Here is a 27,883-nt window from a genome sequence, read left to right as displayed (position 1 = left end):
ATCAATAATGAGTAAAGAAAATTGATTTTAAAATGTTTATGGAACGAACTTTGAAACTGAAACAAGCAAATTCTTTCAAATGTGAATAAAATGTTGTGACGACAAATGGAAGAAAATAAAACATCTTCTTAAACAGAGTATATTTTTCAAATATAATTGAAATTGTATTTTATAGTGAAATGGATACGTTTTTTTTTTTGGAAATGCTCAAAAAGACACCTATCGTCATTTGGTGCAAATTAGTGCAAGTATGCACGCAGAATAATTCTTGAACTTAATTACACAACATTTTGACTCAACTTGAAAGAAAATACGATTCAATTTAGCACCTTATTAAAATTACAGTAATTTTTCAGGAAACTGCGGTTTAAGGTATAAATTTAGTTCAAGGAAATTACAGTTATATTAACGGAGTTTGATACCTTGCATTATTTTAATGGTAATATCGATGTTGAAATGATTTTCTGAGAGCATTGGATTGAGTTGCAGTGATTATTCTGCGTAGGTTTTGTATAAAAAATTGGAATTAAAATTGAATTTGTTTATAATTCTGATAAAAAAAAAAAACACTGAATACTTAACTCTTTTTAAAAAACAGTTTTCAACCTTAGTTATAACAGCTCTTTCATGTGGTTAAAAATTCAAAAAATATTTAGTTTAATATCGAGTTTACGGTATTTGCACTTATATATTATGGCATCACATTCCCATGGCATGCTATTGCAGTGAAATGGCGAATTTTGGGGGGATATTTTTGTATCGGTACCTATTCACGCCAAAGGCATTTGAGACTTGCCAACATTTTTCGAGTTAATCCCCTTTTGCGGTTTTCTTTTTTTAGTCTACCATAGATTCAAACCTGGACTGGTTGAGACAAATTTTACTTCTGGTTCTCACTGTCCGCAGTACTGACGTAAAATATCCTCAGTGGTTGACGGATCATAGGCAAGAATCCCCTATCCGTCATGCTTACCGTGGGTGGCTTTCGCAGTTTTTCTCTCCATGTAAGCAAATTTGGATTAGTTCCATCAAAAAGTCCTCCATGAATGCTAGTTTGTTCCAATGCTTTATGCAGAAGTTCATTAGTCTTCTAAGTTGAGTTCTGAATTACAAGGCAACTGAGTAGAATATTGAATGTCATTATTCCGAAATTGCGGGCGGTTATAAAATCAATTGAAAACAATATTTCTGTTCAAGTCGGACCATCGTTTCTTGCTAAGTTCAAGAATGATTAATTTGCACAAATAGTTAGTTAAACGTTGCATCTTCATATGGTTGCAGCAAATTTTAAAATAATATTGTTACACGCACTCCTAAATTTCTATTAGTTCTCTGCGTCACTAATTTCATTAAAAAAACAGCCATCATTTAAAGAGAGAAGTTAAATTGCCAAAACAGACTTCCGCATTATCTCAAAAGCGGTCGTTTTCAACCATTTCCCTTTCTCGATTCGTGTTTAAAATATTAAAGAGCTACTATTATTTATTGGCTGTGAAAAAGATTCAACAGAAAGAAGAAAAAAACTTAGTCTTTGTGATGCAATTACAGTGATTAGATAGAAGAGTTACATTTCGAGCATAAATATGTAATTCGATAGACACGATAAAATGTAATCCTTTATAAAAGTATATGTTTGCTTCATTTAGACATTTATTATTATTCAAGCATTTCCTTTGTTGTCAGTTATAGTATGATGCGTTTAAAATGAGGGTTGTTTTGTAATAAATAAATTAATTTAACCAACTGGAATTTATATTTGTTTTGTATTGCATCGCCAAGTTTGACAAATAGAGCGCTTAGTGGATGAAGGTCCTAAATTACCCTTTTCAATAAAATGCGTTAACTTGGGGTGTGTGAGGACTTTTTTTAACGCCTTATTTTTGTTAATCTCATTTGAAGATCGTACTATTTGACATTTTTTTAAAGTTCTCGGATTAGATCTGATGCATATACTGCAACAGATTTCATGTCCGATAAATTGAAGTTTTCCCGTATATGATAATGTATCCACTACAGACACGAACATGTGCTTAGGAAGTGGTAGACCTGAAAATTTAAGTTTTCACTTAGTAGCCAGTAGCCGGAGACTCTAATAACTTGTTAGCCACTTTTTCCTCAAACCTAATGACTCAGTGATCGATATCGATAAATCATTTGTTAGCCACTTCAAGCAACCTTATTATTATTATTATTATTATTTTTTTTTTTTTGCGCTTGGATTAAATTATACTTAAAAACGTATTAGGAATAACGTTCAGCTTTAATAAACTAATTCAACAATAAAAATAATATGAATATGTTACAAAATTTTATTAAACGTACTGTGATTTTAAGGAACTTAATTTTAAAATATTTGGAGAGGCAAAATACACTAGATGTACACATTAAATCTATGAAATTTATAAATTGTTAGGGGAGATTTCCGTATCGTGATCTGTGGCAGAATAATCGCCAACTCTTGGAAACATCCGGGCAGGTGGCCCCCGAAAAACTTTTTTTATATATATAAAAAAAAAAAAAAAAAACCATCACGGAAGGGGACCAATTGTTAAACATCTCTCTTCTACATGAATCTACAAATTGAAGAATCAAAATTTTGAATTTCGACATTGGGCGTTTTTATGAAAATTCTGTTTTCCAAAGTCTTTCTGCATTAATTTGATGACCTATCATTTCCAGAGTCTACTGTTCTGATGATCTATCATAAAGATTAACAATTTAAAATAAATAAATAAATAAAAACGATGGCAAAAAGTGACCGGTTGTTTATTTAATTTAAGGCACCACTTTTTTTTATTGGCGAGTGGTTATTTTCAGGTCTAGGAAGTGGCAAACTGAATGAACGCGCTTAAAAATTATTGGACTTATAAGGAAATTCTAAAGACTTTTCTAGTTAGATTTGTGCATTTCAAATTGACGGTAACACCTACATCTATTCCCTATCTATAGAGAGAGAGAGAGTTAGAAAATCATGTGACATAAACACTAAACGGTTTTTATTTACTTTTAAACACTATGACCGTATGGATTATTAAAGTTTCGTTTATTTCAATATAATAATGCAAAGGAAATCTTCACATTTCTTTTCTGAGAAATAATACAATTAAAAAAATTGACAACCTACTGCATTGACATCAAGTTTTCTTTACTCGGAAATGTTCTCGAAACTGCATCCTACGCGAACATCATCCTTTTAGTCACAGTTTGAACTTTGAAGGTTAGGTCCAAAATGAAAATTTAAAGAAATTCATTCTCCCCCGCAGTTTTGGGGCTGTTATTTGAAAGATTTCCGTGGGTAGCAGTGAGTCATCCGAACGTGAAAAAAATTAGAAATCAATTGATCCAATTCTTCTGAATTTCAGTGCAATATCAATTAATCAGTAGCATCTGACTCAAGAAAATATTTATTTTTTCGCCAACTCGTGTTTAGGAGAAATACGTCAAGCGTTGGTATTTTACTTATCTCAAATTCTTACCATTATATTAGTTTAAAACAAAATGAAATAAATAAAATAAATAACATAAAATAAAATAAATAAAATAAAATAAAATTAAAAAATAAAAATAAAATAAAATAAATAAAATAAAGTAAAATAAATTGATAAAAAATATAAATAATTTATCTTTTGCAAGTCATATATCTTTTTATCATCATCGTTATTAACGTATTAATTATCTTGATTTAGATTTTTTTTTCTCTTTAAATTTTCTTGAATTTCTCAATATTTTGAAAGTTTTATATCATTGATATTGAACTTTGAACTAACAATTATTGACAATCAATCGACATCGCAAGTAACATAAATAATAATTAATAACTATTGTTGTTGCTAAGTTTAGCTTAAAAGGTAATTAGAAGCCGTTTCACCATTCTTTTGTTTTTTGTTAAGTTCTAATTATGTTCAGTTATCAAACAAACGCTTTCTTACCTTTATCGCGAAAATATCTAATATATTCTGTTTTCATTACACACAGTTTTGTTTCTTGAGAAAGCGAAAGTATTAGTTGAAATTTATCTTTTAACTGATGTGCAAATTTCTTTTCCCTCAAACAGTTTTAGAGTTATAAAAAACACCCACACTAACTCTTCTTTTTGTTGTTATAAAATTATCTAATGTGTTAACCATACTTGTCAAATAAAAATGTGATATTCCGTAAGAGAAATAGTGTTGCAAATAATGTTTCCTCTGTCGAAAAATAAAATCTATTAATCACTCAATGAGGAAGATAGATATTTAATGTCTTCCACATTTATAAGGAGAAACTATCGATCATTTTGTAATATAACTTTTTTCAGTTAGTAGGTTAATGATCATTCCTAACTCTCTTATTTTCCCCCTTATCTTCTAATGATATCTTAGTACTAGCAAAAAACTTATAATGTTTTTTCACCTTTTATGTATGATGGCGGCAATACATTAATAATAAATCAATCTATGTGTGTAAACTTTTAATGGTGTCTAGAAGTCAGATTCTGATTCTTTTAACCAATGTTAAATTATTCCATTGCCGATTTACTATTTATTAAAGCACCAATTGATATTTAAGAATACTTTTTTGTTTTGTTATTTTGTAAAGGTGTTTTTTAAACATTATTAAACTTTACGAAAAAGACCTACTATAGGTTTTAAAAATACTTTAAGCCTTAAACATTACATTTTGGTAACTAAGTTTTTTGAAATACATTTAAGGGAATAAAATGAAACAAATAACTTTAGTGACTTAATAAAAAAAGAATTAGAATCCTTATATTATTTTAAAGACCATGCGAGACGAAAAAAGTAGAATCTGATTTTGTGAGATTCTTCTGTCGTACTACAAATTTTAAGTTTTATTTACTTTTCAACTTTTTATTATTTTTCAAACTTTTTATTTATTTACAAACTAATTCATTGATTTTCTGTTTTACTTACTTGCTATATTTAAATTCTTTTTCCTCCATTTTTCCACGTTCTTTTTTCTTTATTCCTTCTCTGTATCAAGAATTATTCATACTAACAGATGCCACATTGACCTGTTATTCTTAAATAATATGCTTTTAAAACTGAAATAAACAATTGGAAAATTAATCGAGCACAAAATAAATTACTAGAGAAACGTGAAAAAAAAATCTAAAAAACATTATCACGTATGAAATACATTTAAATAATAACCGTAAAATAGTTTTAAAAAAATTTCATTTTCATCATCCGACAAATGTTATTTAAACTTGTTGGTTGTTAATTTAAAGTTGAAGTTTAGAAGACGAAATATCGCGAGAGAAACTTCGCATGGCAAGTTTTGTTTAACCTCTATTGATATTTTAACATTTAAAGTTTAGAGAAAGCAAGTTCGGGTAAACCCTATGTAAACCATGAAGTTTTAAATACTGAAAAAATGTTTTCAAATATTGCAGAAAATTTTTGCAAGACAAATTATTACATGTTAAAATGTAGACAAATTATTGCACGATAATTTCACGCTGGCGCAATCCTTGCCGTAATTTGTTTGCATTTTATTACATGGAAATTTCTTTCTCCAGAATTTGAAACTTCATGGTTTACTCTACGAAGAGACTGATTTTTGGAAGGACATTCGGGGCACAAGCCCAGAGCCCCCCCCCCCCACTCCCAAAAAAAAAATTTTATATATATATAAAAAGAAAATATTTTAGTACGAGTCTTTTTTTTCCTTCATAATTTTTATCATTCTCACCAAAAAATCTTATATCAATTAAATGTTAATATTTTTCTCATGGTTTAGCTAAATTAAATTTTGAATTTCTATATGATGTACTTCTAAATAAGCTTGCTTCAAATTGCCATTTTTAAAAATTTGCCTTTTGGTTTTGTGATTAAAATCCATGCATATTAACTGAAACTTAACGGTTCTTTCAGAGAGCCCCCGAGTGGCTTTCTGTCCAGATTCCTGAGATCTGTATTTTGTAAATCGGGGCCTGACTCTTAAATTTATCTGAATTCAATTTTTATATACTTTAAATTTTAATGTACTTTAAATTTTAATTATATTAATGCTCCCACTGACTGAAAAAAAATTGTTAACCTGCGTACAACCTGTATATCGCTTGAAGAAGAAAACTAAAAGGGTTTTTAAATCTGACAACTCATTATTTGTCACAATTTTGTCGCCCACTTTTGTTATTCTGTGATCTCTCAACCGGTCTTTATCAATGAAATTAATTATCGTATACTGCCTGTGCATATTTTATCGATGTCACATCTTAAGGTGGATGATGGCACATTCACCTTTAGGCCAGAACCGCCCATTTCTCTATCCTAAGTTGTGAATATTAAAGACCATGAATGAACAACAGCAAATGCTGTTGAGCTGAAATATCTGGATCTGCTGATGCTGAGTGGGCAAAATGGACGCCTCTTTCTTCCGGTGTCATGTCTTGAGACTTTTCCGTAGGATTATATACCCACATGACACAACAAGCATATTGTTTTGTCATGGTCGCGACTGCAACCTCCTAAGGGTGGTGGTAATGGTTAAGTCACAAGTGCAAGTTCAAGGATTAAAACTGGCTTCAAGACTGATCGGGATTTCGGGATCAAGATTCATTTAGAGAGTGATCGAGATTAGGAATGGACATCTTTTACCTTTTATTATTTATGTTTATTTACAAATTAGTATTTCGCTTTGTACTACACCAGTCATTGAATGTTGAACAGAAAATATGTTTTTGTTTGTTTTGCTTTCTCCGCAATTCCAGTGTGATTTAAGATTAGTTGGCTCAAGTTCAAAACCAGTTGGTCACCGATTTAGAAAGAGTTTCAGATTAAAGGTGTAACTAAAATAATTGATGTGCCAATAAGGTCTATTAATACTTTAAGCTCTTATCAGAGTACAATCTCTAAAATACCTCAAAGAGCATAAGCTGAGAAATAAAACTACTCAATATATATCACAAAACTTTTTATGATACATCTTGAAAGGAATGTGACTATAGAAATGAACATAACCCGACAGTTAACAATAGTGAATAATAATTAAATTTGCAATAATAAGTTAATAAATACAAAAATACTTGTCCATGCAAGAGTGTTATGCACTTAGTAATTCAGGTTTATGAATTTTTTTAAAAAAATTATGTAATATTACCATATGATTAAGACAGCCCGTTTTTTTTTAAAATTGGAATCGTGATAAAAATGACACATTTACCGAAATATTTAAGATAAATTAAATAGACTTATTGAATATTATTCGATAATCTATTTGTCTTTTTTTAAAAAAGAGTTTCAAAGCTATCGTTTAAAAAATCATTTGAAAATGAATTTATGATATGTAATACATAACGAAAGAAATTCTGGTAACATTACCATACTGTATGGTATTGATATTTTTGGAAAAAAACACATCATAATTCTGGTTAATAAAATCAAAATATACGGTATTTAAACCATTCATTTGGTAATTTTTTTCATTCATATGGTAAAAATTTACCGGGAATTATGTTTTTCAAAAATTTAAGTCTTATTACCACACACTTAGTAAAGAATGCAAAACTAAAAAATAAATTTAATCTTATAAGTGGTTTTTATGCCATACCCATGTTTTAAAGCAGTGTTTCCCAAAGTGTGGTACGCGTACCCCCAGGGGTACGGGAATGGTTTAGCTGGGGTACGCGTTCTTATGCGAAATATCTTGCAACAAACGAAAATATCAAAAAATTGTACTTAAAGATAAAGCTAGCCATGAAAATTTACGATTTTGTATTTTTCTATTGGCTATTTTTTGCAGAGTTATCGGTTAATAATTAATGATATCAACAACCAGTTGTGATTCTTAGCTTTTGTGCAATTTTTTTATACTAAAAAATACATTTATTTTTTTATTAGTGGTACACAGCGTTACGAAAAATTTAGAAAGGGTGCAAAAGTCATAAGTTTGGGAAACACTGTTTTAAAGTATCATAAAAAAAGGATCACATTTACTTAATTTTATTAAATATTTTAATTTTCCAAAATCATTATCAAAGCGAGTCGGTAAAAATTACTAAGCTTTTTGGTTTTCCCATTGAGTCCGGAACACGGTAAATGTTAGCTCTGGTAGTTTTTACCATACTTTTTTTTCTCAGTGTACACTCAAAGTTATTGTAAAAGTTATACGATGTTCAATTGGTTGTGCGAAACACTGCACAATTTTAAGTGACTCAGTATTATTCATGTAATATACTATATTATAGTCTCAAATTGGTATCGTGATACAATGTAAATATAAGGACGATAACGGAACAAATTTACAGTTATTTGAACTAGTAAAGTCTTTTTGTACCTTGAAGGACATTAAATAACACTTTGGAAAAAACGTATGAGAAGCTTTCAGTCCATTCACTAACAATTTATTCAAATAAAATAAATTGTAATTAAACTTAAACATAAATGAGTGCTTTGTTTGCTATCACAATATTGATATACACAATTCACAATATACAATATTGATATCACAATATTGATATACAACGAGATTTGAGGTAGATGTCTGAGATTAGAGGTATGTTTATTGTATAATTGTTCTCAAATTAAAAGTATATGACTTCATTTCTAGTTATTAAGCCTTATCAAATATTAAAGTTTATTTCTGAATTTAAGCTTTTTTTCTAAATTTTAAATAATTCAGCAAATTATACAAATTTAATAGTTCTGATATCTAAATAATTATACCTTGAAAAAAATCTTTTGTTATACACTGTTCTTATGAACTTATACTTTGATATGCAATTCCAGGTAGAGAGCGAAAACAAACGGTTGAAATAGGTCAGAATAACTTTTGATGTAATATGATCGAACCTTCTCGTTTAAAAACTCAATCTTAATAGTTAGAGGGTATGACTTCAAATATGTTACTTAATTAGTGTGGACGATATTTTAAATTACAAAATCAGATACAAAAACGTACTTTCTCTGAATAAACATATCTTTTTTACGACGGATTTGGATTTCTGACTCCCAAAATATTGTACCGATAGTTAGGTTAGGAAAGCGGTCCATTATTGGTTAATTTAATAATTAAATAATTAATTTATGATTAAGTTGATAATTAATTTATTTTAATAATTAAACTAAGCGGTTAATTTTATTTTTTGCGTATTTTGCTATATCTTGAGAACTTTTTAAACGAATTGAACAATTCTTGTACTTAATTGTAAAATTCATTTGTCCAAAAATAATTCCATGCAAAATATGACTTTCAGTAAATATTTATTGATAGTTATTTTTTTATTTAATAATTGTCTAAGCAATTTTAATTGTAAGGAAAATAATTTTTTACATAATTTTAAACAATATAATTTTACATGGCTAAGTACAAAATTGGAACGAAATCGGCCAAATAGTTTCTGAGATATTAAATTTTAAAAATATGACTTTCGTATGTATTTTTTCAGTCAGCCAATAAAATAATTATTTTCATAAACTAATTCATCAATAAAATAATTTCATAATTATCTTTAACTAATGATTTTGGTTTTGCATATCAGAGTTGTTAGTTAAAGAAAAATCCATGTATAGAAATTTAATTAGAAACTTGTAAAACAATAATTTTTATGTCATAAGCTAAATTAGTTTTCTTCCTAAAAGAACATTTCCTCCCACTCAATGCTTAGCCCGTGTATTCCTAGACCACTTCAAGAATTTTCCTTGAAAGGTAATGAACCTAGACAGAGTAAGTCACAAAACGTCTATATTAGAATACGTGGGTGTTAGAAATAACCTTGAGTTTAATATTCTTTCAGTAATAAATTTACGTTCATTTAGCCATCACATTATTTTTAAAAAAGAAACTTTTAGATTTAAAGACGTGAAAGTGGGTGTGATTCTCTCCATCGAAGAGAAGTGGGTGTTATTTTGCCTAAGGTGCAATAGTTTTAAAATAATTTTAAAAAAAACTATTTAAAATAATTTAGCTATTCAGATTTGGATTTAGAATATCCTCCTCGGTGAAGCATGAGAGGATAAAGTGTCCGCCTCCTAATGAGGTTGCCCAGGTTCGAAACCCAGCTGCCACTGTTTGATACGAATTCTACTCCCGGCTCACGCCGATCGTAGTGCTGAAATAAAATATCCTCAGTGCTGATCATAGTGCTAAAATAAAATATCCTTAACGGATTATCGGTTAGAATCCCCTTACCGTCTGGCTACCCTAGAATAGTTTCGTAGTTTTTCCTCCATGTAACGCTAATACGGGTTAGTTCCATCAAAAAGTCTTTTATGAAAGCCTTGTCTTCTAGGTTGGGTTCAAAATTACAAGGATTTAGAATTGAACATTAATAATCTTAAACTCAGAATTGGATCGAGTGTGTAACGCCAGTTATAAAGTAAAATTTCCCTCTTGGATTTTATAGTCATTATAAAGTTTTTTTTTGGTACCTTCTTTTACGAAACTTTTAAAAATAAAACAATAACGCTTTTCTGTTTGTACACATTTCCAAAAATTTTTTTGTTGCGTTTATACGAGTACTTGATCCTACCTAATTCGGGTATGAGAATTTCAAACCTGAAATTATTTTTTTCCCGAAAGATACGGAATATTTTCAAAATGGTATTTTTAGTTTATTTTAATTTTTGTCTGAATATACAAGTGTTATGAAAAGTGTATAAGTTTATGTACACATATATAGGCCTGTCACTCCTTTCAAAATAACATTTGAGACAGGCATATGATCTTAACTTATCGCATCATGAACTGAAATGTATAATCGTATAATCTTCTTGCCATACGTATACTGAGGAAAAAACTATATTCGAAACTACTAGAATATGTTAAAATTTACCGTATTTCTGGATCTATGGGAACCCCAAAAAGCACGGTAATTTTTACCGAAAAACTTTGGTAATGATTTTGGAAAAATTAACAATAAAATATTGTATTATATAATAGTGGGCTGCGCCCCCTGCTCGCTAACGCTCGTCAACCCCCGGAAATGTCTATGCAATCTTATAAGGTTTGCTTCGCAAACCAAACTCACTTCGCTCGCTACTAACTTAGCAGGGGTCGGTCCAGACATTTTGTGAAAGGTCCGTTTTTCGTGAAATTGTGAAAAAATTACTCACATTCTTTCAACCAGGGTCCGCTTTTATGAATTTGTGCAAATAGGGTCCGTTATTGCAAAAAAAAAACTTTTTCAAGGAGTTTTTCATTTGTAAAGACATACAAGATTATGCTCAACACTGTAAAATTATAATTAAAAAAATTAAATTTTAAAAAATAAACAACAATTGCTGCTTCTAAATTAGAGATGCAACATACAAATATTTGGTATTTAGCCTATACTGCTGAACGCAGAATATTAATTTCGGACGAATAATGGAAGAATCGTCTGCCGAAGACAAAACTAATTCGTTTACATCCATCTTTCTTGTTTTCTGCCCTGGAAAGGGTTTATTCGATTAACAAAATAATAATGAAGATAAACAAATTTGTGAAGGGTACGTTTTTAAGTTAAAATATTTTGTGAAGGGTCCGTTTTTAAGTTAAAATATTTTGTGAAGGGTCCGTTTTTATGAAAAGATATATTGTGAAGGGTCCGTTAACGGACCCAAATTTCTTCTAAACAGACCCCTGCTTAGGTACATTGCAAATGCACAAAATTCTAAGAATTCAAAACAATCATTCAAATCCATATAAAAACTTTTTTTAAAAAAAAAATTACATCTTTTTAGTAAATACTAAGTCATTAAAATAAATTTGAATTCAAATAAATGACATGTAATTCGTTAAACCAATTAGAAATGTGCTATAGTATAATTCGTGATATAGATCGTAAATCGTCAAATAAATTCGTAATATATAAATTCGTGAAAAAAAGCTGTTTCGACAAAATACTAAAATAGAGATCTATCGACAAAGACTACTCACTTCTGCCTATCTTAATAGTATGAGATTGCCGCAGCTGATGCTCTCTGGTTATTTCAGTTTTCGTTTTTAAAAGCGCTATATGTTGAGCCACCTCAGCTAGATTTGGCATGCGACATTTTTAGCTGCAATCATTGGTCGATTCGCCGTGTAAGAGAAATAGCAACGTAAACAAAACAAAGCAAGCGTTGCCACCGGCGGAAAAGAAATACAGCCAAAATTTGGGAGTCACGTAAGAGAATTATATATATTAAATGTTAAAATTTGGTAAAAGGGGTAAAATTTGGTAATTCTATCATGAATAGCATATCGTAAAAACCACTTATTCGGCATATCGTAAAGTACTTAGCGTACTTAGAGCATATCGTAAAAACCACTTATTCGTTTAAGTTTACTTTTCAGTTTTGTATTTTTTACTAAATGTGTGGTAATAAGAAATATAATTTTCAAAACATGAGTTTCTTGTAAACCGTTACCCTATGAATGGTTTAAATATCGTATATTTTGGTTTTATTACCAAAATTATGTTGTTGTTTTTTTCAGTAATGTCTTTACCATACACAGTACGGTAATATTACCATACTTTTTTTTTCTCCGTGTCGTAGACAAGTGGAAACACAATTATTGTTAATTTCAAGTGATCATTTGAGTGAATTTTTAAAAATCCTACTTAGGACTATATTATTAAATGGCTTAAAAACTATAGCTTGCAGGGGAAAAAAGCGATTGCAGATTGCGAAAGCCTCTTAAGATCTGTTTAAAAAAAATTGTCCTCTAAAGTTATTTGTGGGAATTTAAAATTGTCTGAACCGCAAAGAATGAAAAGTTTAACAGCAATACTGTCCGAAAGTTAGGATAATAAAATATAAAATGCTTTTAAAAATCTTGTTTTTAAATTAGAAAATTAATTTGTGTGACACCACTGGTAAAATAAACGCATTCTTAAAAAAAAAACAATAAACATGGGAGTGCATCTTTTAATTTAAAAAAAAATATGTGGGTTTATATTTTTTAAAAAACGGGGGAGAATTTTAGGTTCTGATTCTTTTATTATATTTTTCATTCTAATTAAGCTTGTAAAAATTTTTTTTTGTTATAAAGTGAACAATAAATGATTGAAACTTAGATTTTAATTCGGCGGTGTTCCGATTAAAATTGGAGCACTGCTAAAAAGTAAACAATTAAAATATAGCGACAAATAATACATTTTGCTTGTAGTGGTAAGGAAACGAATTGTATGTGAATTCGACAAAGATAGTTTGTTAATAATTGATCTCTTTAGCTCACCAGAAAATAATCAATTACAATTGCTAGATTTGTCTTTTATAAACGGACACAAAAACGAGTTTAATAGAACGAGCCGAAATCGGGCTCAACCGAGGTTAAGGACAATTTTATAGCACACATTTAGCAGTCTTATCATTTCTGTAGTGCAAATGCACTAAGGTAAGTTGCAGAGCCACGTTGGCTCAGAGTGCGCCAACCGATGAGATTCAAATCCCAGGAGTGGTTGGTTGATAAGAATTTTGCTCCTAGCTCGCATTGACCGCAAAAATTTTCTCAGTGGTAGACGTATCATGGGATAGAATCCCCTTGTCGTTTGGCTAACCATGAGAGGATTTCGTGGTTTTCCTACCCATATAACGCAAATGCGGATTAGTTTCATCAATAAGTCATACGCAAAGGCTAGTTTGTCCGAATGCTTGATTCAGGAGTTCCCTTGTCTTCTGGATAAGGATCAAAGTTACAAGGTTAAGGAGTTGAAATTTGGTAGTCGTAAACTCAGAATTGGATCGACTGTTCAACGCCGGTGATTTATGAAAAAATGTACATTGCAAAGTTAATTTAACAATATTTTTTCTTTTTCAGTAAGATAGATATATTTTTAAAAATTAATTTGACAAATAATATTTTTTAATTAACATATTTTTATGATTTGATGGGTTTAATTTACCCGTAAGAAATAAGATATTCAGGGTCTCATCGTTCAGACTGGAATTATTGAAACAAATAAAGAGTTTAAGAAATAAATAAGAATATTTTTAAAAGTAGTAGAGCGCAACCAAAGAATGTTAAACATGTGAATTTATGACAAGATCCCTTTTAAATTTACATTACATGTTATATCAGTAGTTTTTCAACTAATAACAGTCCCCATTGTTTATAAAACAAGTATTTTTTAATTATAAATGATAAATGAATTTAGAAACAATTATATTTTTTATGCGTGTATTCTTTTATTCTTTAGAATTAAAATAACCTAGAAACTTGCTCAGCCACATTAATAATATAATGGAAAACAAATTTAGAGCTATTTTTTATAAAGCTGTTCCTTTTAAGTACTAAAAGAATCAAAATAAATTAAGGAATCGTTATATAGGTTTTACTTTTCATTTTTGCGTTTTCCTATTGTTTTTGAGCATATTGCATACTCTTCTTTATATTATTATAGATCATTATCTCATTCTCACCTTTAGTTTATCTAGTGGGTACTACGTAATTTTTTATCTGTTAACTTTTTTTCTTTTCAAAACTGAAAAATCCCCTACTTATCTACTTAGATTATCCACTTACTATTTAACACATCCTTTTACTTACCCATAGATATTAGCGTTTAACCCTTTGACATACATGGGACACCGTTGTCCCTTTTAGATATTTTTTTCTGACGCTTTAATTGCAAGCTAAAATATATTTGGATATTTTTAAATTATAAAAAACTATATAGTTACTAAAAAAATCTGTTAGATTATCGGAATTTTAAAATCCAACTAGAGTGGATTGAAAGAAAAAAATACGTTTGATTTATAATTAAGAAATTAACAATAATTGATTTGGTAAATAAAAGAAATTTCAATGATGAATAATTGTTTCTCTTATATCTAAATAACCTGCAAATTTGAAAAATAATTGTTTAGAAGTGAGCCGTGTTTGGAAGGTTTTATCATAACGCTGTATTTCATGCTATATTTCATAACCATAAATTATTAATGTGCTAAATATAATATTTTTTCACTTATTTTGACAAAAATTAATATAAAATAGGGAAAAAGTATAAAAAATATGTTTAATATAAATTGTGTGTCAAATGTTTAAAGAAAGTCAAATAAAATTCAACTATTCCTAAACGAGGCCGCCACTCTTGCTTTTTCTGATTCTCATAATTTTTTTTTTTTTTTTTTTTTTTTTGAACCATCAATACTTTTTCAATACCAGATTCTTGTTTTCAGTTTATTAAAAAAAATTCTATGAATAAAATATCTAAGATAGATCTTGTCTTTTCTATATACAAAACACTTCTATACAAGTATCATTGTGTAATTGAAATTTAATTAAAAACAATGATAATATAATGAGAAGTGTAAATTAAACCAATTTTAATTTTTAGTTTACCTTCTAAAGGCACAGTTTTTGAGGAACCTGATTTAGAGTAATTTATTTGAATTGTCGAGGCAAGATGAAAGAAAAACATTAGAATCATTTAAGAAAAGGTTAACTATGTTATTTCTTGTCTGACTTTTTCTTACTGCTGAAAATTTTATTTAAAACGCACATTAATTTCACCAGCAACAAGTTTTCCTCACATAAATCGTTGAGAATTGATTATTAAATTTCACCTTTCTAGATATTTAGTAGGTCATCATAAGTTAACGATACGAACATGAAACAATTGACAATTGAGGCACGATCTGTCTAGTAGATTTTTTTTCTTTTTTTGATTTATACATAAATAACACAATAAACGCGTGTATATACATGTGCGCGTTTTTAAAAAGTGTATCTTTATTAATCCGTGTGAATCATTTTTAGGGGAAAACTTTATTTTCATGTTCGATTAAAAAGCACCATTTAATAAGATGTATTTTAATAAGATGATATAAATATTCTGTAAAATATTAGTCTATATATTTTATTGTTACAATATAATATCTATTGTTAATATAATAGTTATGCTAGTTATTTGTGGAGCGTTATTTTTTCAACTTTATTGTGGGCTATGCTATTGAAATTTGTATTGTAGAAAAATAAAAATCCTTAAAATTTAAAAATGTTAATGATACACACATAAAATGATAAAAATTAATGTAGAAATATAATTGTATTTTTTTTATTTACTTAAGTAAACAAATATTATCCTTTTATTGTAAATATTTGTTTATAAATATTACTTGTCTGTTTATTTTCACTATAAAACTTAATTAAATATGTTTGTCAATAAACGTGTTTGAGTGCAATGCTGGAGCTATCATATAATTCTAAGGTAAGATTAGATTTACTTAACATGATTTCAAAATGTAAAACATAAAAAAAGGCGGACACTTTTCTACATACTCTTGGAATTAAAGTTCTGATCTGATAAAAAAAAAATACTTAAAGTCGTTTATATACGAATTTTAAACGCAATCAAATAGTTCAAATACAACATACTTTAATGATATTAGTTCAAATTTAATAAAATTAACATTGGAAGATTTTCGTTTAGTGATTTGCAGCAGGGTAGAATAGTCGCCTTGTCTTGGCGACTATTCTACCCTTGTCCGGACAGTGGTCCGCGAGAAACTTAAAAAAAAAAAAAAATTAAAGAAAAAGGGGGGATTAACTTGAAAGTATAACTCATAGCCTTCCCTGTGTAAATCTCTACATGCTTTTTAATTGCATGTTTAAAATCCATTTAGCGCCTTGGCGATTGTAAATGGTTTGAAAGATCACGGTACAGAAATATCCACATTAACTTATCTACCATAGAAACAAATAAACTCTAAAATTAAAGTAAAGACAGCTAAAATTAAAAAGTATTCTAAACTATAAGATTTTACATTAAAATTTATTAAAATATACATAGTTATAAAAAACATTAAAAATTTTGATAATTTTTTCTTTAGCCGGGGGCAATAAAATTCAATGGGGGGGGGGGGAGGAGTGAAGACCATTTTTTAATAAAAAGCAAAAAGTTGAAGAGTCCTCTTGCCGTGAGGTTAACCGTGGTGGTTTTCGTGGTTTTCCTCTCCATGCAACGCAAATGCTGGTTATTTCCGTCGAAAAGTCCACCACGAAGGCAAATTTCTCCCAATACTTGATCCAGAAGCTCCCTTGTCTTCTAGGTTGGGTTTAAAATTAAAAGGCTATGGAGTTAAACATTGGTTCTCATTAACCCAAAATTGGGTGAGCTGTTTAACGACGGTTGTAAAATTAAATACCCATGCATGGTTCGAGACAATTCGTTCTAAACATATACTGTTAGGAGAAAAATTCTACAAATTTTATACATTGAAAAGATACTGCATGAAAAGTTTTTATTCTAAAAAAAATAAAAATAAAAATGCGGGGAAAAAATCTTCTTATCATAACAAAAAAAAAAAAAAAACATTTTTTAAATTTTGTTTCGGAAATGTAACATGTCATTTCAATGTCACGGATTTAACAATGTTAAAATAATATGCAGATGCTTTTTACATTTTTTATTAATAAACTTCGAGAGAAAGTGAAACGACCTAAATTGGTGTCTATTCATTGCAATACAGCAACAAAACCCATTGTGCGTTATGTTCTATTTGAGGCCCGAATTAATCCACTCAAGGCCAAAAGCGTTACCATGGTATAAGGTCGGCCTATGCAAATGTCGGCATGAAAAACGAGGTCAGTTTGATGGTTTTTGATACTTTCTCTATTACACTAGGACGAATAATCATTAACTCAAGAAACAGGCACCTTGATTTTAGTTTGCCTATAACTTTTATGAAAAATTGCTATGTTGATAAAGTTAATGGAATTTATTGTGGATACTAATAATACACAAAATTTTTTTTTTACAATTCGCTCTTCCAAGACAGTCACTTTGCAGTCTATTATCGTTTGAAAACGAGAACGTCACACGAAACCTTTTTAACTGTTAACTATCATATAGGAAAGTTAATTTAAAAAAATGGATTTATAGTTTCAATTTTAAATTGTTATAGTTATTGTATCTAAAGTTGTGATTCGAAATTTATTATTTATTGTAGTTTAATTCTATTATTTATGGTAGCTTAATTATTGTAACTATAGTTATATAGTAGCTTAAAGTTGCAAAAATTGATTTTAAGACTAAAGGTAGAGCAGTGACAATTTTTTTATTAATTTGATTTTTACGTTATCTCACAAAAAACCCTTTTAAATGTTTAACGTTAATGACTAATATTAAAATTAAAGTTTATAGTTCTAATTTTATATTGTTATAGTTACTGTACCTAAAGTTATGATTCTAAATTTATTATTGTAGCTTCATTTAATAATTTGTTGCAGCTTATTTATTGTAGCTAGTTATATAGTAGCTCGTTAGATTGTAAGTCAAAGATGCAAAAATTGATTTTAAGACTAAAGGTATAGTTATAATTAGATTGTTATAGTTTTTATTAGTTATTGTTATAATTAGTACAGTTATAACTTTAATAGTTTTTTTTTGGTTAATGGCGGTTATTTGGGTCTATTTCCCATTGGCCTCAGAAATGCCGGAATTGCTACTTTCTTACCGTTACCCAGTGAGCACCTATGGTTAATCCACGGCGGTGGAGTAGCGTCGCTCACATCATACAACCACAAACCCATTTATAGGGCTGGTCACATTCACTCAATCACACAAAGAAGAAAGGACGTAGAACACAGAGAGAAAGAAACATCCATGCCCTGAGCGGGATTCGAACCCGCAACCATCGCCTCCGTAGTCAGGCGCGCTAACCACTCGGCCACCTGGTTGGCGTAACTATAATAGTTACAATTTTAAATTAATTGCTTATTTTAGCTTAAAAATGCAAAAATTGAGTTTAAGACTAAAGATAGAGAAATAACAAAGTTTTTTATTAATTTATTTTCTTACATTACCTCACAAAAATTGTTTGAATGGTTAACGTTAAAGACTATTATTAAAATTAAAGTTACAATTTTGAAATGGTTATCATATCGAGCTAAAAAAATTTTTTTCTTTTTGAAAATATAGAAATATTAAGTTGGAAATACGGTTAAGAAAAGTAACTTTAGAAAATAAAGTTATTTTAGTCATTGATGTTGTTTTGTAGTCGTCGGCCATTAAGGCAGAAGGGCTGCGATTGTTCTTGTTTTGCAGTAGCGCCATCTATGGTCAAGAATTCGACTTCCGCCACACCCGTTTATAGGGCGGACTCATTCACACATACATTCATTCATCCACTGATCGTCATTTTGATCTGAACCAGAGAACGATTAATCTCCAATTCAGTACCCCCAGAGCTATTGAACTGTTATGGAAACATGGAGGATTTTGTGACCCGGCAGATTTAACCAGCATAAGTCACCATTTACTACACGGTGAGTCTTCGCAAGCTGGATTCGAACTCCCGTTTACACAAACGTGAGTCCAGTGTCCTGCCAGCCAGGCTATCCCAGCCTTCAGTCATTGATAAAAGCGCATTGTAGAAAAATGCATTATAAACTCGTCTTGAAATTTTGCGTAGAAGTATTATATTAACTGGCGAATGAATGTGTTGGGGCAAAAATGCTTAGAATGGAAAAATACTTGAGTTATTAAAGAAAGCACAAAGGCCACTATTTTGAACTATTTAATGGCCACTATTGTGTAAAGTGAAAAATACGTAATAAAATCGTTTTGAAATTTTAACGTTATAAATTTCATACAGTCAACAAAAAATAATAAATACAAAGCTTAAATAAATTTGACAGCATCGTAAAATAAATTCTCTGCTATATTTTATTTACTTGCCGTTCTACTTCTTGTGGCTGAAATTAAATTAAGAATGCTTCTCGTTCCAAATTCTTTTTAAGAATTGCGCCTTCAGTCAGTTAAATTAATTTCTCTTTTATGACTGAAGCAAACGGAATGGTAGTTGAAACTATGAGGGGTAAAGTAACAATTTTCTTCTCGTTCTCAAACTAGAATTTTGTGACTAAATTAGGTTAATAGTGATATACACAGTAGAAGACAAAACTGAACTTAAGAAGGAAAAAAAAACGCAATACTTCTCGCAATTTAGAATGAAATATTTCTGTTCTCTAAGTTAAAACACGCAATTGAAAAATAAAAGTGATGATTTAAATCAAAAAGTTTTTTAAGTCACGCAAAACCGCCAATATATCTATTTAAATAGTTCACGAATACATCTTGAATTGATTTCTTTAACAAGCTTCTTTCCCCTTGCTTCTACTTCAAATTAGGTGTCATCCGATTTGCCCACTCACACATTTTTCCACGAAAAACCACTGTTTGATGAAGCATAGGCGCTTCATGCGCTTTCATGATGAAACTAGGTATTCGATTAGATTTGTTTGGCCTAATTTCCCAACCCTACAATTCTAGGTCTGTTGAGTCGTTTCCTAGGAGACCATCCTACAAACTTCCCGCCCTCCGTGATTTCGCCCTATATGCTGCTAATGCGCATGCTTTGACAGCCAATCCAGCTCAATGTTTAGCCGAAGCAACGGATGAACGATAACTTAGAATGTTTATAATAGAATAAAAACTTATAAATACATATAATTTTTTTAAACACTTTATTACTATATAAATCGATTTTATATTCCATGAATGTACTCGGATTTATTTATTAGTTTTATGTTGGTTTCCGGATTCTTTATTTTTAGTTTTATATTTTTCCTATTTAACTTATCAAACTTTAATAAAAAACGGAATATTTCTGGAAATGGAATATCTGAAAAACAAATAAAATTCATAACCACAAAATATCTATTAAAATCGAAAAGGAATTTGCCAATGTAAACATAAATTGATTGACCTCATAAATAAGTAAATAAAATATAAATTCCTTTTGTAATGGAATGAGCAGTTATTTTCAAGCACCGTATCTGTAGTTTTGTAATTATTTTACTTAAAACTCTTACGAATATTTACTAAATTATTATCAAAAGTATTATATTTAAAGAAAAAAAAAACATTCCATTCGTTCGAGTTTCCAAAAATTAAGCTTCTCATTTCAAAGAAAATAATTTTAGATGGAATGCATATTTTAATGATTGAATTTTGTAAATTATATTAAATCAAGCTCTTACCTTCATCTTTTAACATAATTAAAATTATTAACAAAAATATTTTGCCAAATTTGACATGATGAAATTATTAAATTCTTTTAAACTTTAAATTATTAAATGATACTTTTTTATTGTATAGGTAAAACTTTAAAGAAATATATAAATTCTTTTCGAGAATATCGTTTTCTTTCGTCGTCTATTGTTGAGAAGTATTTTTCTTAGTATTTTTTTTATTCTTTCAAAACATTCTTTTTTTCTCAAGAAATAAAAAATGCATTAAATTAAAAAAAATTGGGATTAAATTATTCCACTTGAGTGGATATATTCACCTTATATCGATTCACATATTTTAGGTAAAAATAGTGACAAAGGTCAATACCATGCAATTTTCTCTCAAAATAATGAGAAAACGTGATTTGAAAGTTTCGGATTGCAAGACATTAAGTTGGCTGTGAGCGCATGCGCAACGCATTAAATCTCCATTTCCATTCTTCCAATGTCCGACAAACATAAAACAACTTTTCAACAATAGCATGCTGTAATATAAGCTGTCACCTTGAGACAGCACATATTTTTAACAGCATAATAGAATGTATATAATGTTAAAACAAATAGTTATTTCCTTTTTTTTACGTACGGATTTGCGTAAGAAGTGCAACTATTTCGATGGGACATTTCAGTGAGTTTGCTATGTATATAGTAGCCTGTCCCAAAAAGTTTGATTTAGAACGAGAATAAGTCTATAAAAGATTTTACTCTCTGGTAAGCTTCTATTTATATTTTTCCTGTGAAAAATATATTACCTTGAATTTATTAAGAATTAGGAAAAAATGCCTTGATTTTAAACTGAATGCCGACCTACTGGCATTATTTATTTTTGTTTACAAATATTAACTACCAAATAATGAAAATAGGAATCATTTACCAAAATTTGGAAATTATTATGTAATTAATATTATGTAAGTATATAATTAGGAAATTATTTTGTAATTAATATTCTTAGCATGGGAAACACAATTGTTTTTATTAATGCATCATATTTATTCGTAAATTTGTTCTTATGTCCTATTAGTTTTATGTTTATTTTAAATATCTTATATGCGTTCGTTTGTTATTTACGACAAGCATATAAAATTAATAATAAGTTAATAATAAGCCATCGAATAAATTTTAGATTTTCTGCAATTAAAATTTTTTATTTCATTTAACAAATAAGTATTAAAGCTTATAAAAAATTATACAATTAGAGAATAAATATAACGTAATTGTATTATAATATTAAGAATAATTAACTCTTAGTTTACCAGTTTTAAACTACATGCCCTCTACAGTGTTCTCGTACTATTTTTCTTTTTTTCTAAACTTTTATACCTGTGGTTGAAGTGTGGGATATGTAAAAATATTATTAGTAAAGGCATCTAGCAAAACAAAATCATAGGAAAAATATCCCCCAAAATTAAATTAAATCATCTAAAATTAAAGCCGTTATATTGCTTAAAATGTTTGTAGTTTATGAGTTTAATCCCAAGTTAATAAAAGTAGAAAGGATTAATTTTCTTACTTACATTGATTTGTTTTGTTCATTAAAATATGTTTCTTTTCTTTGTAATTGCATTTTGTCTAGTCAGGAACTATTATGCTTTAATTTTAAATTGTTACTATTTAAAAATGTAAATTTAAAGTCTCTTAAAGCTCATTAATTTGTGATATTTGATTTTTTTTCCAAAAATAAATTTGCTTTACAAACATGGGTTAAACGATTAATAGAGTACGCTATAAATATTTGAATCTTAAAAAAAAAACAAAAAAAACAATAATAATATAAAAAAAAAGCTGTCTCCCAGTGGGCTGATTGTAAAGAAACGGTTTCCAGTAGAACACCGATGTCAAGCATCACTGGCTGCGGTCAGTAAGCGGGTGGGTGACCATTTTGATCAGCCTGCTAAAGGAACCGAGGATGCGCGATATCGGTCCTCGTTGAACTATTATACCGTAAAGTGCTCGAATTCGCACGCAGGTCGCCGGACTACCAAAGCAGGGGTGTCATCCCCTCTGCAGAGGATCAAAAGTGTGATGGCATGTCTTCGGATCATCCTCAGGGATGTTTCTGTGACCGTCGTCAATAGCCCATTTGCGACGTAAATAAAGTACCAACCTACCTTAAAGAAGAAAAAAAAAAAGTACAAATATTTATCAAATGGAATGGGAATGAAAAATGGTGAAGAGGCACTGTCTCTTATAGTTTACTCCGAGTTTTTTTCAACGAAAAAAAAAGATCACAAAACATAATTAATGCAGCATTATAATAATTTAAACTATTCATAAAAATAAAATAAAACAATTATAACGTTCGATATTAAGCTTTTCCTGTGACAAAGCATAAATTAATATAATTCGCAGCTTGCTTTTGTAACAGTTGCCTATCTAATAATTGCACTAGATATAAAAGTTTCGCAAATGAAAAGTTGATACGCGTAATTGGGTCATCTTTCGTAATATTAAATTAACATGCCGCAGTATATATAACTGATTAACCAGTTCGCATGAAAGCATTGCAAATAAATGCAAATTTGTGTAAAGATGGATGCGTCTGGTACTTTTCCATACGTTTTTAAATGGCAAAATGTGATATAATGTGGACAATTATCATTGAACCTTTGTTATTGAAAGCGAATACTAACTAACGGGTGTGAAGGGCAAATAAACCTCTGAATACATTCCTGCTGTTGATGAAATGATTACAGAGAATTAGTGATGTACCAGATACCCGTTCATATTTTTATTACCCACTAGTTTTTGACCGGACTCGGCAAAAGAACCCGTTTTATAGTCTTCTTCCTGGTATTTAACACTAGATTGCCTAAGGAAGTCATTTTGACTGCTTTTAATTTCAATTAGAAAAACAATGATGTATATAATGACACACTTTCTTAGAATTTTGTACAACATGTAATTTTTTTTATTGATAATATTTACTAATAACTTGTTATATAACTGTAAATAATATAAAAAATATTAAAAATTAATTTTAAACAAATTTCTTTACACATTATTTATACTTTTACAATCCACTGCTTTTGGGCAATATAGGTATATACTAAATTTCAGTCTTTCTAGTGTTAAGTGTTTCCATTTATGATCTAGATTTCAATATGAAAAAGTATACATCTGATATTAATCTGTTATGATTTATGATCTACATTGAAATTTAAGTTTTTATGATCTTTTTCCAATAACTTATGCTGAAATCTGCGAAATATTTACAAACATATTTATATAACCTTGATCATCATTTTACATTCAATTGCGATATTCTTTGTTTGTTGAAAGTTCGACATCATTTATTCTTTCTTAGCTGAAGGAATATTTTATTGTTTGCGCTCGACTGACCTTACTTTCTAATGTACGCCTTGTTATATAAAAAGTAAGAGTTGTTTTTCAAAGGGGAATATTCAAGTAATATTTTTTTCTTTTTTTTTAGGAGCTTGTGTCTTCCTTTCAAACTGATTCCTGCCTGATGTTGGTCGCATGTAAGGGATTGTGTATTATGATAGAATTATAAAGGATTTATATACATTGAAATAATATTCAACGAAACAAAAAAAATGCCGATGCCATCAGCTAGAAAGAAATGCATTTGTCAGCTTTGCACTTGTGGGTAAGTGAGACTTAAAAATATTTGTTACTTTATAAATTACAATTTCAAAGTACAGTTACAAAGTATAGTACAATTTTAAAGCCCCATAATTTTTTTGAGCAAATTTTCATCAAGTTTTGTTCACAAAGAGTACAAATCAATGTACTTCCAGAAATAATGCTTCTATTTTTGACAATTCAGCAATCTTTGACCTGTATTTCGTTATTTTTAGCACTTTGCAAACTCACGTGATTTTTGACGAAACGCTAACTCTCAACTTTTTGACGTAATTGTTTCAATCAAGACTCATCTTTGTGCATTCTAGGATTTCACCAAATTTTTTTTTCCTGTTTTTTAAAATTGTTTTAGCAATATGAAAGAGATGCTAAGGACTAACTGTCTCTCTTGTTAAGCAGATTTCCGGTTTCGAATCCTGACGTTGATTGAAGACTGATTAAATCGTTTACTTATTATTTTAGATCTTGCTTCGTAATCAATTGTGTTATGCATATATTGCAAGTCTCAGACTTTTTACAAATTTGTATCGGCCACTGATTGGAGATAGAAATTTCCATATTTTGACGCAATGTCCGTTCGTAGAAAATTTAATAAATTTTAATGATTCGTTTTGCGTTTTTTACTCATGTTTTGAAAAACACTTCAATTTTTTTAAATACAAATGCTTATGGTTTGGAGAATAGTGGTGTTGAGAGCAGGATTGGGTTTTTGCCGTCAAAAACTGGTTTTTGACATGACAGTGGTATAAACCGCGTTTTTACCGGTAAAGACAGTCAAAAACCTACTATTTCCTTTAATTTATGGCATATAGCGAACAATATATTATTTTCACATAATTGCCTTTCTAAATGAATGTTGTAAATGATTGCTATTAATGCTGCAACTATATACATGTATTCTTATAGAAGGATATACATTCATACAGAAATATTGTAATATACTTATTGAAAATAGTGATACTTACTTTTATCATTATAGCTTGATTTGCAAAGGATTCAAAATGTTGCACTTCTTAATTGTTAGAAATAAACAAACAAACGAAAAAGCTTGAAACTATTAATAAATTCAAGAACTAAAAAGAAGAATTTAAAATTTGGCATTTCTTAAATATTAGAAATAAGCTAGACAAAACTATGGGTTTTTGACGTTTTTGACAGAGGTTTTTTTACATGACTGTAAAAACCATGGTAAAAACCGGTAAAAGCTGTCATGTGTCAAAAACTTGCCAACCCTGGTTGAGAGGTATCAAAATTTTTTCTCTACACTAGTTTTTATATTTTCTAATAGTTATTTTCATCGTAATGAATCTAACTAAGCGAAAATAAAAAACAAAAACAAAAATAAAGTTATTAGAAAATTTACTTTCGACAAAATTCACGTTTTTTTTTACTTTATCCGTGTGTTGGAATCGTTGCAACTGCTGTTGTTTTTCTAAACTGGAAGTATTCCTTCAGTAGAATAAGTAATTAATACAAGCGTTATATTTATTCCTGTTCATGAATCACATTTGTCCTATGTCAAGAAAAAAAAGAGTTAAATTAGTTTAATTGCATCAGAATAATTTTTTGAGCAACATTGCTTTTATCACGCTAATTACTTTTATCACGCTAAATATAATTCAAACTAAAATGTTATAAAAATACCACTTGTTATTCGCTGAAGACGATCAATACTTCCCTAAAATGTCATCGTTCAAATTTGTTAAAGGATCTACATACATCAAGGACGGCTGATTTCAATTAAACTTTATACAAATTTTATGAATATCAACATTGAATCGTAAATCAGTTTTATCAAATCTTTATTTTTTAAAATAGTTGTACAAACTAAAATGTCTTAAAATTGCTGTTATTCTCTCATAAGCCTCGTACTATTTTTGTTTTGGCGATTAATGTAACCTTGGTATACACACTGGACTGTTTACCTTGTCTTTATTGAGAAATAATTGAAAAAAAAAATATTCTAAACGACAAATCGCGTGATAGGTCTGCTATTGGAATGAAATGAAACTCTTTTAGTTTTGGACTGGAAGGAATTATATAGATAATTTTCTTGTAATTGTTTGTTGATCTATATGTTGAATATAAAAACTTTCACTTTGAAAATTAGTTTTTTTTTAACAGTATTTCTAATGTGTTTTAGACGATGATCAGCAAAAATCAACGTTTTCTTTTATATAAATGTAGATATGGAAATAATTTTGACCAAGGAAAATATAAGTTAAAAATTAAAGTTTCTGGTTTAAGAAACTTTTTTTCTTCAACTTGCATAGATTAAATAGTTTTTTTAAAGAAAAAAAGTGAACTCTTTTCAATTATGCACTAAACAAATTAAATCAAAACTTATTTGTAATAGATTTTGTTGTTATAACTAAGTAATGATTTTAATCCAATAAAATCAATTGCTATTTTCGGCGTTAAAATGTTTTATGAATAAATTATTTGTGATTTTTAATTTACTGTCAACAAAAGTACACGAATCGTAAATTAAACTTGGATAATTTTTTTCCTTCAAAATGTAACTTTTTAACGAATTTTTATAATTTTTGTAAATATAAGCTGGGACTTTTCTGATAACAGGAATTAATTTAGTTTACTTTAGCTTTGCTCATGCATCTCTTTTGTCTGAAAACATAAACAAATGGCATACCCCTTTTTGAATTAGGTGTTGATTAGAAGAAAGAATGAAACGGTCTTATTATAGAACTTTATTTTAAAAAAATCTAAGTTATTATATAGATAAGAAATATAGGTAACTATATCTAAATTAAATATCGAAGTAATCTAAATTTTTAAATTTTCAAAAGAAAAACATGATAAAATTTCCAATCATAGATCATATTTAGAAAATTAATTCTTTTACGAACTCCCACTGTAGTAATACTGGGTTTAATATTTTTTTTTTTTTTTACCGCGTAAAACGTTTTAAAACTAATTTTAAATTAATGCTTATTTTTTATTGATTTCATTTTTATTTTTGAAACACTGATTAATGATTGTTTTTGTATACTTGTTCAAAGTTAAAAGTGCACACTTTAAATTACTTTTGATCTAACGATCAGATTTTGAATCTTAATGGTTCGAAGGCCTAAAATCAAATATGCTCATTATTTAGAACAGACGATATTTTAAGTTACAAAATCAGACGCAAAACGCACTTTCTATGAATAAACATACTCTTTTTCGACAGAATCTTGACTCTCAAAGCAGAGGGGTTGGGGTAGCCGCGATTTGGGAAATATGATTCAATAGTTTGGTCAGTAAAGAAGCCGGTAGTTTGAACCCCTTCAGGGGTCTGTTTAGAAGAAATTTGGGTCCGTTAACGGATCCTTCACAAAATATCTTTTCATAAAAA

General features: G+C 29.0%; 1 protein-coding gene across 6 annotated transcripts in view; it reads left to right on the top strand.

Moving 5' to 3' along the window:
• The window catches only part of Sdb (SAXO downstream of blistered), a 100,541-nt gene that overhangs the window by 27,618 nt on the left and 45,040 nt on the right, over positions 1 to 27,883 (top strand). For 5 of the 6 annotated variants that reach the window (XM_043048000.3, XM_043047999.3, XM_043047997.3 and 2 more), the window contains exon 2: positions 24,356 to 24,532. In XM_043048000.3, the coding sequence (XP_042903934.2) occupies positions 24,480 to 24,532 (53 nt within the window). In that variant the 5' untranslated portion in view covers positions 24,356 to 24,479. Of the gene's footprint in view, positions 1 to 21,361; positions 21,637 to 24,355; positions 24,533 to 27,883 lie in introns of those variants that run through there. The other variant, XM_043047998.3, reaches the window with a different exon arrangement.

The sequence above is a fragment of the Parasteatoda tepidariorum genome, chromosome 7, assembly GCF_982258835.1.
Source record: "Parasteatoda tepidariorum strain Cologne lab strain chromosome 7, Ptep-v5.0, whole genome shotgun sequence".
NCBI lineage: Eukaryota > Metazoa > Arthropoda > Arachnida > Araneae > Theridiidae > Parasteatoda > Parasteatoda tepidariorum.
Note: the sequence above shows the minus strand (reverse complement) of the source record. Positions and strands in the feature narration are given on the sequence as shown.